Source organism: Malurus melanocephalus, unplaced genomic scaffold (assembly GCF_030028575.1).
Source record: "Malurus melanocephalus ecotype Western Australia unplaced genomic scaffold, MMel_1.1 scaffold_2, whole genome shotgun sequence".
NCBI classification, from domain to species: Eukaryota; Metazoa; Chordata; class Aves; order Passeriformes; family Maluridae; genus Malurus; species Malurus melanocephalus.
Window position 1 is genome coordinate 3,630,946 of NW_026623234.1, and position 16,276 is coordinate 3,647,221.

Genomic DNA, 16,276 nt, shown 5'->3' on the forward strand with positions numbered 1-16,276 from the left:
ATGAGCCACTTGGTTATGTGTGGTTCTCCCTCATGCAGTAGTGGCATATTCACCTGGAAGACAGCAATTACCTTGAAAGGTCAATTACTCAGCACTAAGAATTGTGTAAAAATCTCCATTTAAGGGATGGTTCAAGTMTTTGGTCACAAAATGCCTTTTTATTAGTAAACAGTTATATCAAAATAGTGTTTCAACTGAGAGGAGCATTGTAGAACATTCAGGTTGTAAAGTTGGAAATGSCAGAATTAGTATTGCTTTTGATAATTTAATTCACTTACATCATACRCTATGTATGATCATCTTCATATGGTCATGAATAATTCCTGTTGCAGAATATTTAGTTTTCTCATGTTGTTCCAGTGAAATGTTCATATAAGTATAGATATTACGTACTTAAACACATGAACCACATTTGTTACTGTATCATTCAGTTCTGTTGCCTAAAGCTAGGCCCTGCCGCTCTAGACACTTTATAAAAATACAAAAAACTATTAGCTGTCCAGAAAGCTTGAATTTATTTTCCCAATCCCTTGGTGGAGAGGAAGTAGAGCAGAAAGTGTCGTTAAATCACCTTTTATGGTATCTGTTCTGAAATTATTCTTCAGTCACTTCAGCCTRTAGCATGTGTCAGAGCAGCCTCTGTGAGCTCTGCTCTAGCTTAAGCTGACTGCCTGTACCCTACACAAAACTGCTTCAGAAGGTGAGGTTAGTGGGTGCATGTCACAACATCAAATCCAGCTCCCTCTTAATGCATATATTTATCAACTGCCCATAAGGCCTGGGAATTGCCCATAAGGCAATTCTTTGGAATCAAACACTGGCTGGGATTTTGATAAGGACAGTTGTTAATTCTGAGGAAATGCCTTGAATTTTGCATTACCAAAAATAGGACTGAATTTTGTGTGTGTGTACTGTCATCTTGCATTCAGCTGCACTGCATCATCGTCACCTGTATCACTACAGGTTTTGCAGCATTCAGTTGAATTTGGGATGTTCTGGGTCTAAATTTCTTAATGTCTCCCCCTCCACAAGAAACTGCATGTATGTCTCTTTTGTAGGTCTCTTTTTGCAGAGTATGAGACATAATAGGTTTGGTTTTCAGCAAACAGTAGTTTTGCACTTTGCTATCAAGAAGCATCTTAAGATACATAATTGTCTAAAATMGGTGKTTTTTYTTCTAAAATGAGAGMATTCCCCTCTTAAACTTTTCATTACCTTGCAGAGGATTTTATTTTAGCTTATTTGACRTCTCTAGCCTGTCGCCTTTTCCTTGTACTGAGAGAATGCATRACAGAGGAAAAGAAGTTCTTCCCAGCCTAGTTACAGCACATCACTTCACAAGAAGCATGAAATATCACTCATTTAGATCTTCATTTAACTGAGGAACTCTTTGGTGTTAAAGAATGAAGTAATACCATGACTTAGCTCTCAAGGATCCCTGAGAGTAATGGATTCAAAACACGGCATTGAAAATTCACTGAAGATTGATCCTTTACAAAACACGAAATCAGTGTTAACCTTGGGAATTAAGAATTGCCTTCCCTTTGAAGAAGGGCCTCATCAGCAACAAAGCTGGGAAGTAGAAACCTGAGCAGATTGCTTGTGGGTCATTCTTTTTACACGTGTATTATTTCATCCACAGTGGAGATWACTGTAATTTTTCTTGCCTGCCACCTTAATGTGTGAGTGCATAGCCAAATCTGCTATCCCTCTAAACTGATAAAACTTGTTTGCACACGTGAAGAGATGATCTGCGCCAAAATGAAACCTTGCATACACTGGCATTTCATACAGGGGAGTGTGTACCCACAGTTCTGCTGAAATCACAGATCTTAAAATCACAATCTTGCAGATCTGGGATGTGTGTGTGAAAATTCCTTATAAGGCAGTGATAAGTGTGTACTTTGGATGCCAAATGGGGCCTTGAATGTGTGGAGTTACCAGGGCAGCCCAATGGTCAGGGCAGAGGGCTGGGGTGCCCCAGCTTCCTCTATGAATGCTCAGCCATCTTCTGTCAATCCTCTTTGTTCAAATATCTGAAAACCAAATSAAAACAAGAGGAGAGAGAGAGAAGAAAAAGCAGCAAAAATCAGACCTACCTTTTTGGGATGTTAATGGCTGTAGAAAAGAATTCTCTCTAATAGTAATGCAATACTAACTAAATCTAGTTGTTTTAAAAGACATGACTAGTCGTGTTTTCAATTCTTTCTTTTAAAGAAATATTARAAAATCTCTCTTGGTACTCTTTTGTCCTCTTTTGGCTCTCAGTCTATGTTAGTGATGAAACAGTCCACTCTCTATAGAGAATGAGAAAGTTTTGAATCACAGCTGTTTTGGTGCAACTAGAGGTAGCCCAAATGAAGTAAAAAGAATTGTCTCAGAACATAATTMATTCTATTCTTTTTCATTTAGAAGCGTAACACCTTTTCCTTATGGTTTCATTTTTAAAGGTGACCTAAATATTTGACAGTGTTCTTTTAAGTCACTCAGTTGGGGTTTCKTACATACTATTACTGGCAAGAGACAGCCTCATCAGCATTCCTGGAGTAGAGTTTGGCTTACATCCAAAAATCAGGAGGGTTAAGAAAGTGGGTAGCTCATTACTTCAGGCAAATAAAAAGATCAGGGTAAAGAGGGATCTTGAAGAAAGGCTGTGGGGTAGTAGTTGTTAAGAGAAGCTATGGTAATAAGTGTTTGCAGTGCTGTTTTGCCTTGGGAGGACAGAGGGAGTGTTTGGGAGGACAGATGTGAGTGTTTCTGACATCCAGCGTGGTTTTCCTGTTTCACAGTCTAAAAAAGGCTTGACCTTTTGTAATCCCTTTRGAAACAGTTTGTGCTGTAAACTTTGAATTCAACTAAGATGTAGATGTCAAAGGCCAAAGTTGACTTTCTGCCTTCTCTCYCTACCGCTTTCTCTCACCCACACCCTTTCCCCCCAATTTTCCAGGGTGATATCCATGAGGATTTTTGCAGCGTTTGCAGAAAAAGCGGGCAGCTGCTGATGTGTGACACATGTTCACGTGTTTATCACCTGGACTGTCTGGACCCACCTCTGAAAACCATTCCGAAGGGCATGTGGATCTGTCCCAAATGTCAAGACCAGGTATTTTTTGACAGATGGGGAGTTATGTACAATGCACTGTGAAGATTTTTGGTGTTAAAAAAAATAACCAGATTGCTTGGGTTACCTAGGCCAAGACAGCCTGACATGGAACAAGTCTATTTGATGTGCAATGAGGCTTGTGTGTGTTTCATCAAATTTTTACCTCTGTTGGAATGTGTGCAAATACAAAACTGTCAGGTCTTGCTTCCAAATTTGGGGTCCTTATTTGTTACCCTTATATTTTTACTCTTTTTCTGCAGACTTTTGGGCAAGATTATCTACAACCCCTAGAATTTCTGCTCTTCATCTTAAGCTTATTGTTTCTTCAAAAGTTATTAGTATATTCTTCTGGACAAATAAATAAAACATTTGYACAAGCCTACCTCAACAGATAGAGCAAATATAAGCCCCTGTTTGCTTATATAAATCAAACATCAGAAAGGTTGTCTTCAGTGATCTCTTTAATAATATCACTCAGCATCAGTATAATGAGTATAGGTGAACAGTCTGGTGGTTCTTCCTTCCAGATCCCTCTATGAAAAAGCACAATTGAAGTGTGCAGGTTATATTTTAATATTTTGCTTATAATTGCATTGAGATTACAAGATGAACAAGYAAACTAATGTATTCCTAACTCTTCCATGGAACTCCAGAAGTTGCAAATGACTGCTGGCAATGGGTAGTCTGAAGCTGTTAGTGTCTTGTCTAACATAGCCCATTGCTTGGTCACCCACATGGCCTTTGGTGAGCCAGGTGGTAACATAAGGAGACAGCCTGACCTACCATGTGCTGCTCAGWAGAATAAAAATGCAAAACTCAAGTGACTTGGTCAGAAGTTGCCAGAGAGGAGGGAGTATTATGACTTGGGTACTCCTGYTCTTGCCTACTCTCACCTTATCCCTCCTCTTCATATTTCTGTGATAGCTTCCAACAAAATTAGGGAGGAAATTTGAGTGACTTCACTGTAAACTGACCAAGTCTTCTATCTTCTCAGACACCACTATGATCATGTACTAAAAATATGTATCTTTCCTCCTCAAGTTTGTTAGTAAGCAAAATGTAGGAAGTATCTGAAAGACATAAATGGTGCTTACCCTTACAAAGAGAGTTTGACAATTCTATTAAGATGATTCTGATAAGAAGGGATGATAGGACAGTTTTATGTTTTATTTGCCAGGAAGTGTGATGTTTGAATGTATGGCGTGAAGATTCGGCTGCAGCATGAAAACTTTTTTCCCCAGAACAGCTAAGATCAGCAATTTGTCTGAACCATGAAATAATGTTTATGTCTCCTGGCAAGTTTTGAGTTCAGCTATATTATCCTTTCATTCCTCTTTTAAGTTGTTCAGTATGATTAGCAGACTTTATTTGTGGCTATAGAGGAATTTAAGAAAATGCTGACTTTTGTAAGAAAGAGGCTTGCTTTGTGGGAGCCACAATACAGTTGTGAATAATTCCCTCTGTTAAATCTCAGATCAGGTCTGTGAAGCTTCRTGTTAACAGGGCTGAGGCTAATGATAGCCATGAAAGAAAATCCTCAGTCTTTCTCTTTTTCTCTCTCTCCTTTTTTCTTTCTCAGAGGTAGATTTTTTACCAGCTAAATCTCTATGAAAATTTTCTTTCAGATGCTAAAGAAGGAAGAAGCAATCCCATGGCCGGGAACTTTAGCAATTGTTCATTCATATATTGCATATAAAGCAGGTAAGAAWATGATGAACGCTTTGCTTTCACTTGTAATAATGGAAGATGTTATTTTGGGAGTGGGATAGAATGGTACTTCCTTTACAAAAGGAGATTTTGTCATATGAAARGGAATAACCTTAATGACTAGTGAAGTGAAAAAAAGCAGTCTAAATATTTCTTAAGCCTGTCATGTTTGTGTATGTAGGTAAAATTYTGGGGGTGATTCAGTGCACAAGTTGTTGAGAATTCATTTAAACGTAATTCTCCTCCTTATATGAAGCAGTTTAGACCCTCTATCCACTGTTGTAAGAGAAATACTTTAAATATTCTGTTTCATGCTCTGTTTTGCAGCAAAAGAAGAGGAAAAACAGAAACTACTTAAATGGAGTTCAGATTTAAAACAGGAAAGAGAACAACTAGAGCAGAAGGTCAAACAGCTCAGCAATTCTATAACAGTGAGTATTGTCTTCCCAAATAACCCTTCACCTGTGTTCTGGTGCCACAGTGCAGGGAGAAAACTATTATAGAGTGACTTCATATACTAGACCTGTCACCCACTGGAATTTCTGAGAATTGAGGGAGCACTTTGCTTTTTAGGACTTTGGGGAGCAGGAGTGAAATAAAGGCAATGTACACTTGCACAGAGTCTCTTGTACATGATCCATGCTGGCCATGTATGGAGACATATAGTGACACATAATACCAGTGGGTGACAGAAAAGATTCAGAGTGTTYTTCACTGTGAGCAGGAGATTAAGTCAAAGTTTCTATGGCTCACTTAAACAAGAATGGTTGGGCCTCTGTGTGTAGTGAGAGTTACACCCTGGGTGCACTCTCCAGACCTTTCTGAAGCAAAAGTGAGCGTTTACTCTCGGCCARCTCTCCAGACCTTGATGTGTTGCCCTAGCAGTCAGCAGCTGGACACTGCAYGTGCCTCTGCATGGTATTAACCTGACAATGTCATGGTTCAACACAGAAACTTTAGTTTCCCCCTCAGTTTACGGCAGTAATTGGAACATGTGTATTCATTTGGTCACTCTTCTCACCTTAATAGGCAAATCAGTCTCTTGAGTTGCCAGTGTAAAGTTTGAGCCCTTCACTTGGTGCAGCTCTAGTCACTATCACATAATGAAAAAAAACAAACAAAATCTCCTGTGTGGCATCATCTGTAACCTTGGATTAATAATTACAGAGGGGKTTTTTTTAGGTACAGATGTACTTTCCAGGCTGCCTGTCTTTGCCTGTTAGAGCAAAAGTGTCCCATGTTTACAGACCCCTCAGTGCTGACAATACAAATAAAATTACTGTGCTGTGCTGGGGACTGTCACCTTCTGGTTAGCAGGAGCTTGGTGTAACCTGAGCAACACTAGACAACTAACACTCTTTCTTAGTGATGTACCCAGGCAGATGCAAGCCCTTAACATGAGGGATTGACAGTGGGCAAGGAGAATGTTTATATTTAATACTGGACTGTCCAAAACTGGTATGTTAGGTCTAGATTTTTAGTGGTTTTATGATGCCATGAGCCATGTGCRAAAATAGTTAAGCTAAAAGCAACAGTGGCTGGAGATTAGCACAGGTGAAAGATGTAAAATATATAGGAAGGTTGCCATCTTCATGTAAAAATCTGAATGTAATAGACATAGCTACTGTTTCCTCACTTTTGTGAGTTTCAAATATACATATAAGCAGTTTTTCACTCTTGAAATGACACTTGCGGGCTTTTTTTAAAGTTATCTTACCCTGACTCTTAGCTGATGAGCTGGCTATGTTRCTATCACTTCTAAGATAAAGAAGTGGCCACAAAATAAGATTTTCAAGTGAAGAGGAGTTTGGTTTCCTTTTCAAGTACCCTTTTACTTATTGAGAGAAGGATGTGATGTTCCTGCTAAAATGTATGTGAAATCAAAGGCTGTATCCCATTAATGGTTTGCACACACACTGTCAGCAGTCAGCTGCAGTGGGATGCCTGAGCTTGCAGATCTGAGCTAAAGAAATTTCGGTAATGCAATACCAATAGAAAAAATAGTTGGAACATACACTTGGAAGTTKTCCTTCAAAAGAAGCACAAAAGGATGGAGCTGCCTGTGTTCATTTGCACAACACCTCAGGATGAAAGGGAGCCATACCAGGTGACAGCTATGTCTTGGCAATTTATTTCCTCAGTCTGCAAATATGAATTCTCCTGTGAACATAGCCTAGAGACTCTTTTTCTTCTAGGTTGGAAAAGTGAAATTACAGCTGCAGTATTTCTTCTCTTACCTTCTTTCATTCATAAGCTTGAACTTATTACTGCTTTTTTGTTTTGCTGCAGAAATGCATGGAAATGAAGAATACCATCCTTGCAAAACAGAAGGAGATGCACAGCTCCTTGGAGAAGGTAAAACAGCTGATCCGCCTCATCCAAGGCATCGACCTTTCAAAACCCATAAACTCTGAGGTCAATTCAGTAGCCATCTCCAACGGCATGGACTCCACTAACAATACTAATGCTGCCACCTCCACCTTAGCCCCCTCCCCTTCCCAGAGCTGCATGGTGAACTGTAACAAGGGCGATGAGACTAAATAACACAGTGAAGTTAAGAAGGAGCCAAGGGAGGTGGCGGCGAGGAGAAAGAGCAAAATAAAGAAACTCTAGAAAAGCAAAACTGGATTTCTTCTGGAAAGTGCAGAATTCTTTAGTTCTTTGGTTCCAGAGAGAGCGTGAAGATGCTTGTGCCAGGCGGCACCGGAGTTTGCCAATTGATCCTTCTTATTCTGTGTGTACATGCGAAGTTTGGATCATGTTACATGAATAGTGCCAGCTGGGGGTTCTTTGCCAGCACCATGCCAAGTGAAATAATATATTTACTCTCTCTATATTTTACACCAGTGTGTGCCTGCAGCAGCCTCCACAGCCACTATAGGTTTGTTTTATTTTTGTTTGGGGTGAGGAGCAGGGATAAGGGAGGAGAGCAGGTTTCAAGTTCCTATTTGCAGAACAGTTTGTTTAGCTAGGGGAAAACAAAAACAAGTCCAAAGAGCCTATGGGCTTTTCCTGTTTCTAAACTCTCAGTACTATTAAACCAAAAAACCAGAAATATAAATTATCAAATCCCAGTGCCCAGAAGGGACAAGTCTATCAAATAAGCAGTATTTACTATTGTTTAGACAGGAGATATACAAAAGGAAAGGAGATGGACTTTTCACTGAGTAACCAGCACATAGAATCACAGAATATGCTGAGTTTGAAGGGACCCATCAAGATCATTGAGTCCAACTCCTGGCCCTACRCAGGACACCCCAAGAATCAAACCATGTGCCTGAGAGCCTGTGGGTCCCCACACTCATCCAGAAAGTCTGTGYTGAGAATGGGGAAATAGAGGGCCAGAATCCAGGGTCAGCTTGGAGCATTGGATGGAGGTGTCCCAAGAGAAAATGTGCATCAATTACTTGAAAATGAGATTCCATCCCTTTTCTGTATTTRTAAACAACAAAGGTATCCTGAACAAAGTAGCACATAACCCAGATGTGTGAACTCAACAGAGAAATGTCCTTTTCTTTCACTTCCTTTCTCTTCTTTTGGTAACAAGAACTAAATAAGGAATAGAAAAGCTGTTTTTCAGGCTGACAGTCTAATTAAAGAGGTAGATGGGACCTTGCATGGTATAGATTAGAAGTAATAGTGTCAGTGAGATACAGTGAGTCTTTGTGAGTCCTTGTGTCATCGTTTTGGGCACTGTTTTTTTATGCAAGGGCAAAATCTTTGTATCTGGGGGAAAAAAAACCAACTTTTTTAAATTAAAAAGGAAAATAAAAGATATTGAGGTCTTCCTAGTGTTACTTAAAATAAGATCAAGGTAAGAAACATTGTAAAAAAAATTACAAAAGTGCTATTTGTTTCCTAAACAAGTGATTTCTATTAAAAAGGTGTCAGAACTGGAGAAAATGCTGTGTACTTAGAATTTTTTAACACAGACTTTGCTTATTTATGATGACATTCTGCTGTGTTTGTGTTCTAAAATCCAATGGGACAGTTTCCATAGGTTATACCACACATCTACTGGCTAAAGTCTATAAAGAGAATCAAATCCTGCGGTGCTGGATCTCGCCCCACCTGGAGGATCTGCCAGGCTTGTCGCTGCTGTACCATCTCTCTCCCATTATTCCATGTGTTTGTAACCCAGAAAAAAAGCTGTTTAAGGCTTTAACAGTTCTGTGATACAGACTGATTCGAGCTTAAGAATGAAAGACAGTGAGCTGGATTGAAATCACCCTCTGTTATCTCCTGTTGTTTGAGAAGTTCTTCTCTAATGTATAATTTTTTCACTCCAGACAGTGGAGTTTGCCTTGTGCTTCCTGATTGTGGGGTCTGGCTCAGTTTAGGGTGCTGATTCTGGTCATTGTGTCCCAGAGCTGTCTAATTTCATATAAACATTTGGGCAAATAAATATAAACATCTGGGCAAAGCGCATTTCCACTGGAAGTACTGGGAAAATTCCCTTTATTTCCAGTGGGAGCAGAGTTGAGCCCTGCACACACAAGGTGAGGCAGCGTCCCTGGTGTGGTGGCCTTGAGAGCAGCTGTTGGGTGGTGAGGCAGACCTGCTCAGCTGTTTATAGTGCAAGACAGAAAAGCTTTGAATTTCAAGGATTTCTGAGCAAGTGAATACTCCAGACACTACATAGCCTGAGAAAGTTTCTTTGCTGCCCCAGCCAAGTGTGCTTCTGTGGGGCTCTTGGAGCTGTTTTCTTCCCTCTCCTTTAGGTTGTCATTCTGCCCTCTAAGGACTTTTATTCCTTTTTATTCCCTCTGTAGGAGTGTTTACTATTTTCAGCTCTGAGCTCAAAATKGATATCCTGAGTTCTCGCATTTGTCTCTGTTGGGAAAGTGACTCTTACACACACTTCCCAGCTGAACCAGTGATAACCCTGACTCTCTGTCTTTTGATGTTTGAGTTCTGTTCTGGAACTAGCAGAGTTGGAAGGATAAGTTAGTARAAGTGTCAGGGAGACAGCTGGGAAGACAGCATCAAAACGGATCATACTAAAAATGTCCTTCCATCAATCCAGTTACCAATGGGGTTATTGCCATTGCAGCACTAGGCCAGCAACCCATAGCATTTAAACAAAGGACTGTCTGTTTCAAGGGCTGAAGAGAAAAACCAAACTGAACATAAGCCTTCCATAGAATATGAGCCCTCAGCTAACAGCCAGATATTCAGGAGAAACTGCCTTTTTTGAACATGGTCTTTGGCTGAATAACTGGGTGATTCTTATCATCTTCTGAAGCATCAAGCATTCCTGGTAGGAGACCATCTCCAGGGAAAGGGGTTCTGAGTCTTCGTGGTTCTCATGCTCTTATTTCTGTGTTAACCTGAGCTCTCTTGGAAGCACTATTTGGAGGTAGGAGGCTATGCCTGGAGATTCAATAGTCCTGTTTTCTTTACTGATTCGGGAGAGGATGGAAGTGAAGTTCACTAGTAGCCATATTTAAATTTGAGCACAGTTAACCAGCCAGGAGATATTAAAACARCTATTACTGCATTCCTGAGGCATCTGTTTGTTTCCAGAATCCAAGCAGATAAGTACAGACTTTTATATCCCTTTTGTTACAGCATTTGTGTTCCAGACGATAAAACGATGCCTTTAGTTCGACATTCCTTGACAGAAAAATGATCTTAGACTTTTTGATGATGCTTGGGTAGTTTTCATTCTCTCTAACTGATCCTGTTCGGATGCTTTTCCTTCTGGCTCTGCAACAGTATCAGCCAATAGGCAAGGAGCGTTCCCAGGGCTACACTGACACTGGCAATGATGCTGCTGTGTAGAGAAAGTAARTTGGGGTTACGTCTGCCTGATTACCAACAGTAGGGTGGAAAGGGAATTSGTGTTTGCTAAATACAGAGGAAAATGTTTTTTTGGTTTTTTTTTTTCCTAGCTGCTCTAAGAGGTTCTAATCAAGGGAGATATTTAAACTCTGGGACAGCTTAAAGCTCAAGCTTCTCTTTTGGGTTTGTATTGGTTTGGTTTTTTTTTTTCTCATGTACTGTTTGAGATGGAATGAGTTTGTACTAAAACTTCTGCTCCTTGGGAAGCTGTCACGATGGCTGTGGTTTTGTATTTCCAAACCACCATCAAGATATTAACTAATTCTTATGTCATTTCTTGTCACTGGTAGGAAACTAGTGGCTTTTAAATCTCTGTTATAAGGGAAGAGATGAGACCACAAAGGAATCTCATATCAGAGATGGTCCTGGCTCTCAGCCCGGTGCYAAGGGCTCTGAGAAGTCACCCTGCTCCTTTGCTCAGAAACAGAGCAAGCATTGCAGAAGTTGTGTTTTCCTTCTCCTTGCAATCTGTTCTTTAAACAGCTAAAAAGGTGTGTTGTGGTTGGAGTGGGAAAGTGAGTGTGTGACCTGGCTAGAAGAATTGGTATCATCACTGGTGTTCTCATTGTCTTGGTTCAGAGCCAGCAGTGGGTTTAGTGCTGTACAAAATGCAGAGAAAGCAATACTTCTGGGGATGATTGGCAGGCAGGGTGAGTAGCATGGCTGATTCTTCCAAGGCATCTTTAACCAGGTGTTACCATGTTGTTAGGATGAACTAATGTTCTGCAGGAGCAAAACAGGGCTTTGTTCTATGTTGCAAGCAAGTTTCTGTGAATGGGGATATGAATTAAGAGCCTGGAAATTAAAGAGGTGATAATTTTACGGACAGATCTCTTGGTTTTATTGTTGGCAGGACAAGAATACGACATTTTTTCTTTCCTGCAATTCTGTATTCCAAATGTCTAGAAATGTGGAACCTATTTGTGACCTTCTTGTCTTCAAATCATCTTGCTTCCTGTACTGTTGCAGAGACAGCCCCGAAAAGCAGCGTGGTCAGCATTCAGGAGWACCCAGAGTGAAATCTCCCTCATAGCCCCACCAAGCTGTGGCAGCCCACAATGCAGGGAGTAAACTCTGGAATTTCTTTCCCATGTGGATACAGCAGAAAACATTTGTGAATTTGCAGTGCACATGTTTCTCTCTGTTCCTCAGCTTTGCTTCCGCCCTCTTTGCTTCTGAAGCACCAATGACAAATACATGCTTTTTTAATGGAACCTGCTTTTAAAATAACATATTAAGATGTTAAATCAAAATTCACTCTYTTACTGAGGGCCTCTCTCAGCTGCTCAGATAACCACCAAAATACCAGTATTACACTTCCTTGTGAACCACGCCCCTTTGGGCACRATTTGCTGTGTATTTTTAGGACTGTTTCAACCCTTCTTCACCTCCTATTGTCCTCCCTTGGAATTCTGGAGATCCAAAGCAAGTTCAGCTTTGCTGGATTACTGCAAAGAGTTTTCTAACAAGTAGGTAGGAGTCAGGAAACCAGAGAAAGAGGAAGATGTTTTGTTGTGCAGCTAATTAATTTCATGCTTAGGCTTGCCTGGCCAACAAACTACCTCAACAAAGGCCATTCCCAAACACTATGGATTCTGTAGTTTCTGGCATTTGGAAGGCAAAAGGTCCAAAGAACCCTCCAGCAGCCAGCTAGGGACTGATCTCTGAAGGTGTGTGAGTGAACCTTGCAGTGACATGCTGTTGGATCCTAGTTTTCAGTGTCAGACCTGGACCAGGGAATGACCCAAAAATCAGATGGGATMAGGAAAATGTGAGAACTGCAGATGTCTTGTCTCCAGGTTATTGCTGTCTTACTCAGATCCTTCTTTAAGCCTCAGTCCTGCTTGTAACTCCTACAGAATGGAATGTAATACTTGAAAAATACAAGTCTCTCTATCCTTGACCCTTAGCTCCCGTTTCCCTCCTATTTCTCTTATCTGGGACAAGAACTTTCTGCATCATTGTGTCTTGTATAGGATGAGCACATAGTTGATCAAATTGCCAATAAAGAAAATTATTTATACCATGCACTGGTAAGCTTGGTAATTATAGATCCATGAAAAGACAAACACCTCTCCCAGAGGCTGATTTAGAATGGGGGCTTGTTTCAGAAAACCAAGATCTTACCTGTGTGAGAGTCTGTTTGCATCCCTGTCACTATTACTAAAATATCTGACTAGTGATGAGAAAAGAGGCTTGTCAAGAGCACTGGTGCTGTGGAAATCACTGTGCTGTGCAAGTCCCTSCAGTGTATCTCATGAGAACAGCCAGGCCAGGACTTCCCATCTCCCCAGCCAGAGGTAGATGCTGCAAGGGACAAATTCAAGGCCTCTTTGGAGAAGTGGTACAGGGCTGGAGATGGAAAGGAAGAGGCAAAGCAGGAGCAGCAAAGGAAACAGATTACATGGGRTAAAGCAGAACAGAGAGAAAAAATATACAAAGACATGAGGAGGGAAAGTGAGTGTAGGAAAAATCCAGGAGTGAAATAGGGCTCCATTCTGATTAGACAGGTATTCCTGCAGTTACAGGATTTGTTCAGTGGAAAGAGTAGAACAAAAATGCTTTTTATCCTACCTCAATTTCTGGCATGGGTTGGTCTGTATTCCAAAAGGAGCAGGTGTGGTGGGAGAACAGCTGCTTGGCTGCAGATAGAGAAGGAAACAGGCACTAAGTCATCCCTAGTTCTGCATCTGCTGCTGAGTGACCCCATCCCGATGAGAGCCTTATTTGACTTCTAAGCTACAACACTGGGATAAGGCAGATGAAGCAGACCTTGGGGCAGCCAGAACCTACTCTGATTTGGACCATATTAATTAAACATTTTCTCGACTAGAGACATTCCCAAAAGTAGCTGAAGGTTCAGCTCTGCTGTGTGATTGCACCTTCCTGGTTCAAGKGTTACAATCAGCCTAGCTGAAACCAGCATCAGCTTCCAGAAGTCCTGGTTTCTGTGTGAGCRAAGGAGACAACATGGATTAGGATGTGTGGTTCAGGTAATTCTCAGCCACCTCTTGGAGCATCTGTGCAAGATTCCTGCTCTCTGGGCTGTCACGTCTGGCAGTTCTGTGCCAAAACCCCTCTGTGTAGCAATGCCTCTGTTTTCTCAGGATCTGATTTYTTTAGGGACACACACAAAGGGGTGTTTCAGCAGTGCAGCTGAACAGGGGCATGTGGTAAGTTTAATGTAACCTGTGAGGAGCTGAGTGCCTCTAGATCATGGGGYACTCTGCTGGGGAAACAGCTCTCCCCACTCTCCTGTGTAAGCTCTGTGTAAGGGATAAGCTCTGTGCCTGTTCTTCTTCGCTCTGTAGTATACAAGCAGGTGTCAAAGGCTTCAGATGGAGAAACTCAACCCAGCCCCTAATTCTAAGAAGGAAGAGGTACTTAAGGGCTTGCTTACTATCAGGAGTGCCTGGGGAACTCAAAAGCCTTGTAAGTGTGGCTCCATATCCTGGATAGAGAGCTGGCATAGAAAGGCAGCAGCAGTGAGCAGTATCGATCAGCTCACACCACCTTTTGCATCTTTTTTCTTTTTCCTAAATTTACATTGGCAAATGTAAAACTCAACCAAATCCTACCCTTTTGTCACCAGCCTTCTTACATTTGTTTGTTGGAAAACAAATTAAATATTGTTGCCTTTGATCTTTGAGAAAGTATTTTTCTTAGTGAGCAACCAGAACTTAGTGAGCCTTGGGGGTATAGCTCATGTGGGGAAGGGAAGCAGCATCACAGGCCAGCTCCTGGGGCTATGTTCAGTGGGCACCCTTGGCTCTGGATCCCCAGTGCCAAACTTTCATACTGCAGCAGCACTAGGAAGATGCTGTGCACGTGCAAGGGCAGGGCTATCCCTGGCTTTTTATCCAGGTGTTGGTCTCTCAGGTGGGGAATGCCAGAATTGCAGGGGGAGGGAAGAAGATTGCTCTGTGCCTCATGTTCCCCTCTGTAAGGCAGGTACTGGCAGTTCTGACTCTGGAAAAGCAGATTTCCATGGCTGCAGGCATTGGGGTAGGCACTGTTGAAAGCAGCTCTGTGCTGGGTGCAGCAGGAGGCTGCATGTTTCTGCTTGTTCTGGGCTAATGTGTAATTTATAATCATAGTCTCATATGTTTCTTTACTTTAAATTATCACTGACATCAAAACAGTGATTGACTCTAGAGCCAGGCAGTGTCTTACCTGTTAGCTCTCCCTTCCAGGAAGGTACATTGTCTCTGAGTCGCTCCTGATGTCATATGTGACAGGCAGCCAAGACCCAACCTAAGAAAGGTTTTTGCTTCTGCATCAGCCTCTGAGACTCGGGCAGCTTCCTGGCAGCCCCACACAAACACAACCTGCAGCAGTYGTGTCCCACAAGCTGCTTCACTCCAATTACAGCTGCAGGGTGCCCCCCAGGCACCATCTTAACACTGTCAGAGGTGTCCTGGCTTCCTCTCACAGCCCCACAGAAGCAACGCAGGTGTTGCAAACTCCATTAAGGAAAGATTAAGCAAGGTAACAGCAGGGAGCCTGCTAGTGCCGACCTGATCGGGTTCCTGTGGAGGAAGGAAACAACTTTGCTGTGTCCAGGAGAGGACAAAGAGAAGTGGTRGTGAGCTGCCACCACCTGCAAGGTCTGCTGAGGCACTGGGGTGGCTGTCCATGCCGAGGTTTCTTTAGGGAGCTGATTGGCTCTACTCTGCAAACGTCCGCCCTGTCCRCAGCTGAGGGCAGGAGGTTGTGAAGGCAGCTCTGTTCATTTAGGAGAAAGTACTCAGGCTTCAATCATGGCTTCATGTTCCTGTGATCACAGCGGCRCCATCTCAGTAGATTTACTGATACCACCATCTGTGTGCCATGCTTTGTACCGTTCCCCCACYCCACCCCGGCGTTCCACCCAAGACTGAGCTGTGAAGCAGAGTCCTGGCAGGGGCCCAGAGCAGCAGCTGACCCTGCAGGGCTCTGTGTCTGAGCCTTAGTCCCTCGCCCAGCCTGTCTGATTTCTCCAGGTGATTTTAGTGAACAGCCCCCCCTGCTCGTGCTGTCCCCGCAGCCACGGGCCTGGYGCTGCACGGGATAATGGCAGCTTCTCTCCCAGCTGGGTTCCTTAACAGCACACCTTAACAGCAAGGTGCCAGTGGCACCTCTGSTGCCCCATTCCCCACCAATCTCCCATCCTTGCAGGCCCTGGTGTAAAATGCCCTGACTGGTACTGCTCTGTTGTCACAGAATCACACCRTGAGAACACCCACTCGTGAACTGGTTTGGGTTTTTTAAATATCTCTATTTTTTTTAGCCTGATGCTCATAGTGATCTGCAGTATCTGCTGCCTTCAAGTTCCTTGTTGTTTCAGTTTTGGTACAAATGTGTTTAGAATTTAGCAAATTAAAGTTGGGGGGGGGGGTACAGAGCATCTGATCAATTTGTATTTATTTATTTTAACATTTTACTAAATAAAACACAGTAAAATCTCTTGTCTCCTTAGCTCTATGTACCAGGTGGGGACAATGGGTCCCATAGGCACAGGGGTTGTAGTAGTGCCCATAGCAAGTCCCCAGCCCCAGGAGTGGGTTCTGATTGTGGCTGTGTAACACTGCAGCTCATTTTCTTGGCAGGGAGAAGGGCACTACGTTAGGAGAAATGAACTTT

The 16,276-nt window shown here is 42.2% G+C and overlaps 1 protein-coding gene across 5 annotated transcripts in view; it reads left to right on the forward strand.

Moving 5' to 3' along the window:
• Positions 1-16,055, forward strand: part of PHF21A (PHD finger protein 21A) — a 137,594-nt gene extending 121,539 nt beyond the window's left edge. For 2 of the 5 annotated variants that reach the window (XM_057365270.1, XM_057365279.1), the window contains 4 exons: positions 2,948-3,103; positions 4,729-4,804; positions 5,138-5,241; positions 7,100-10,716. In XM_057365270.1, coding sequence (XP_057221253.1) covers positions 2,948-3,103; positions 4,729-4,804; positions 5,138-5,241; positions 7,100-7,354 — 591 coding nt within the window. In that variant the 3' untranslated portion in view covers positions 7,355-10,716. Of the gene's footprint in view, positions 1-2,947; positions 3,104-4,728; positions 4,805-5,137; positions 5,242-7,099 lie in introns of all 5 variants that reach the window. The other 3 variants (XM_057365298.1, XM_057365308.1, XM_057365288.1) reach the window with 3 other exon arrangements.
• Positions 16,056-16,276: the final 221 nt, after the last annotated feature.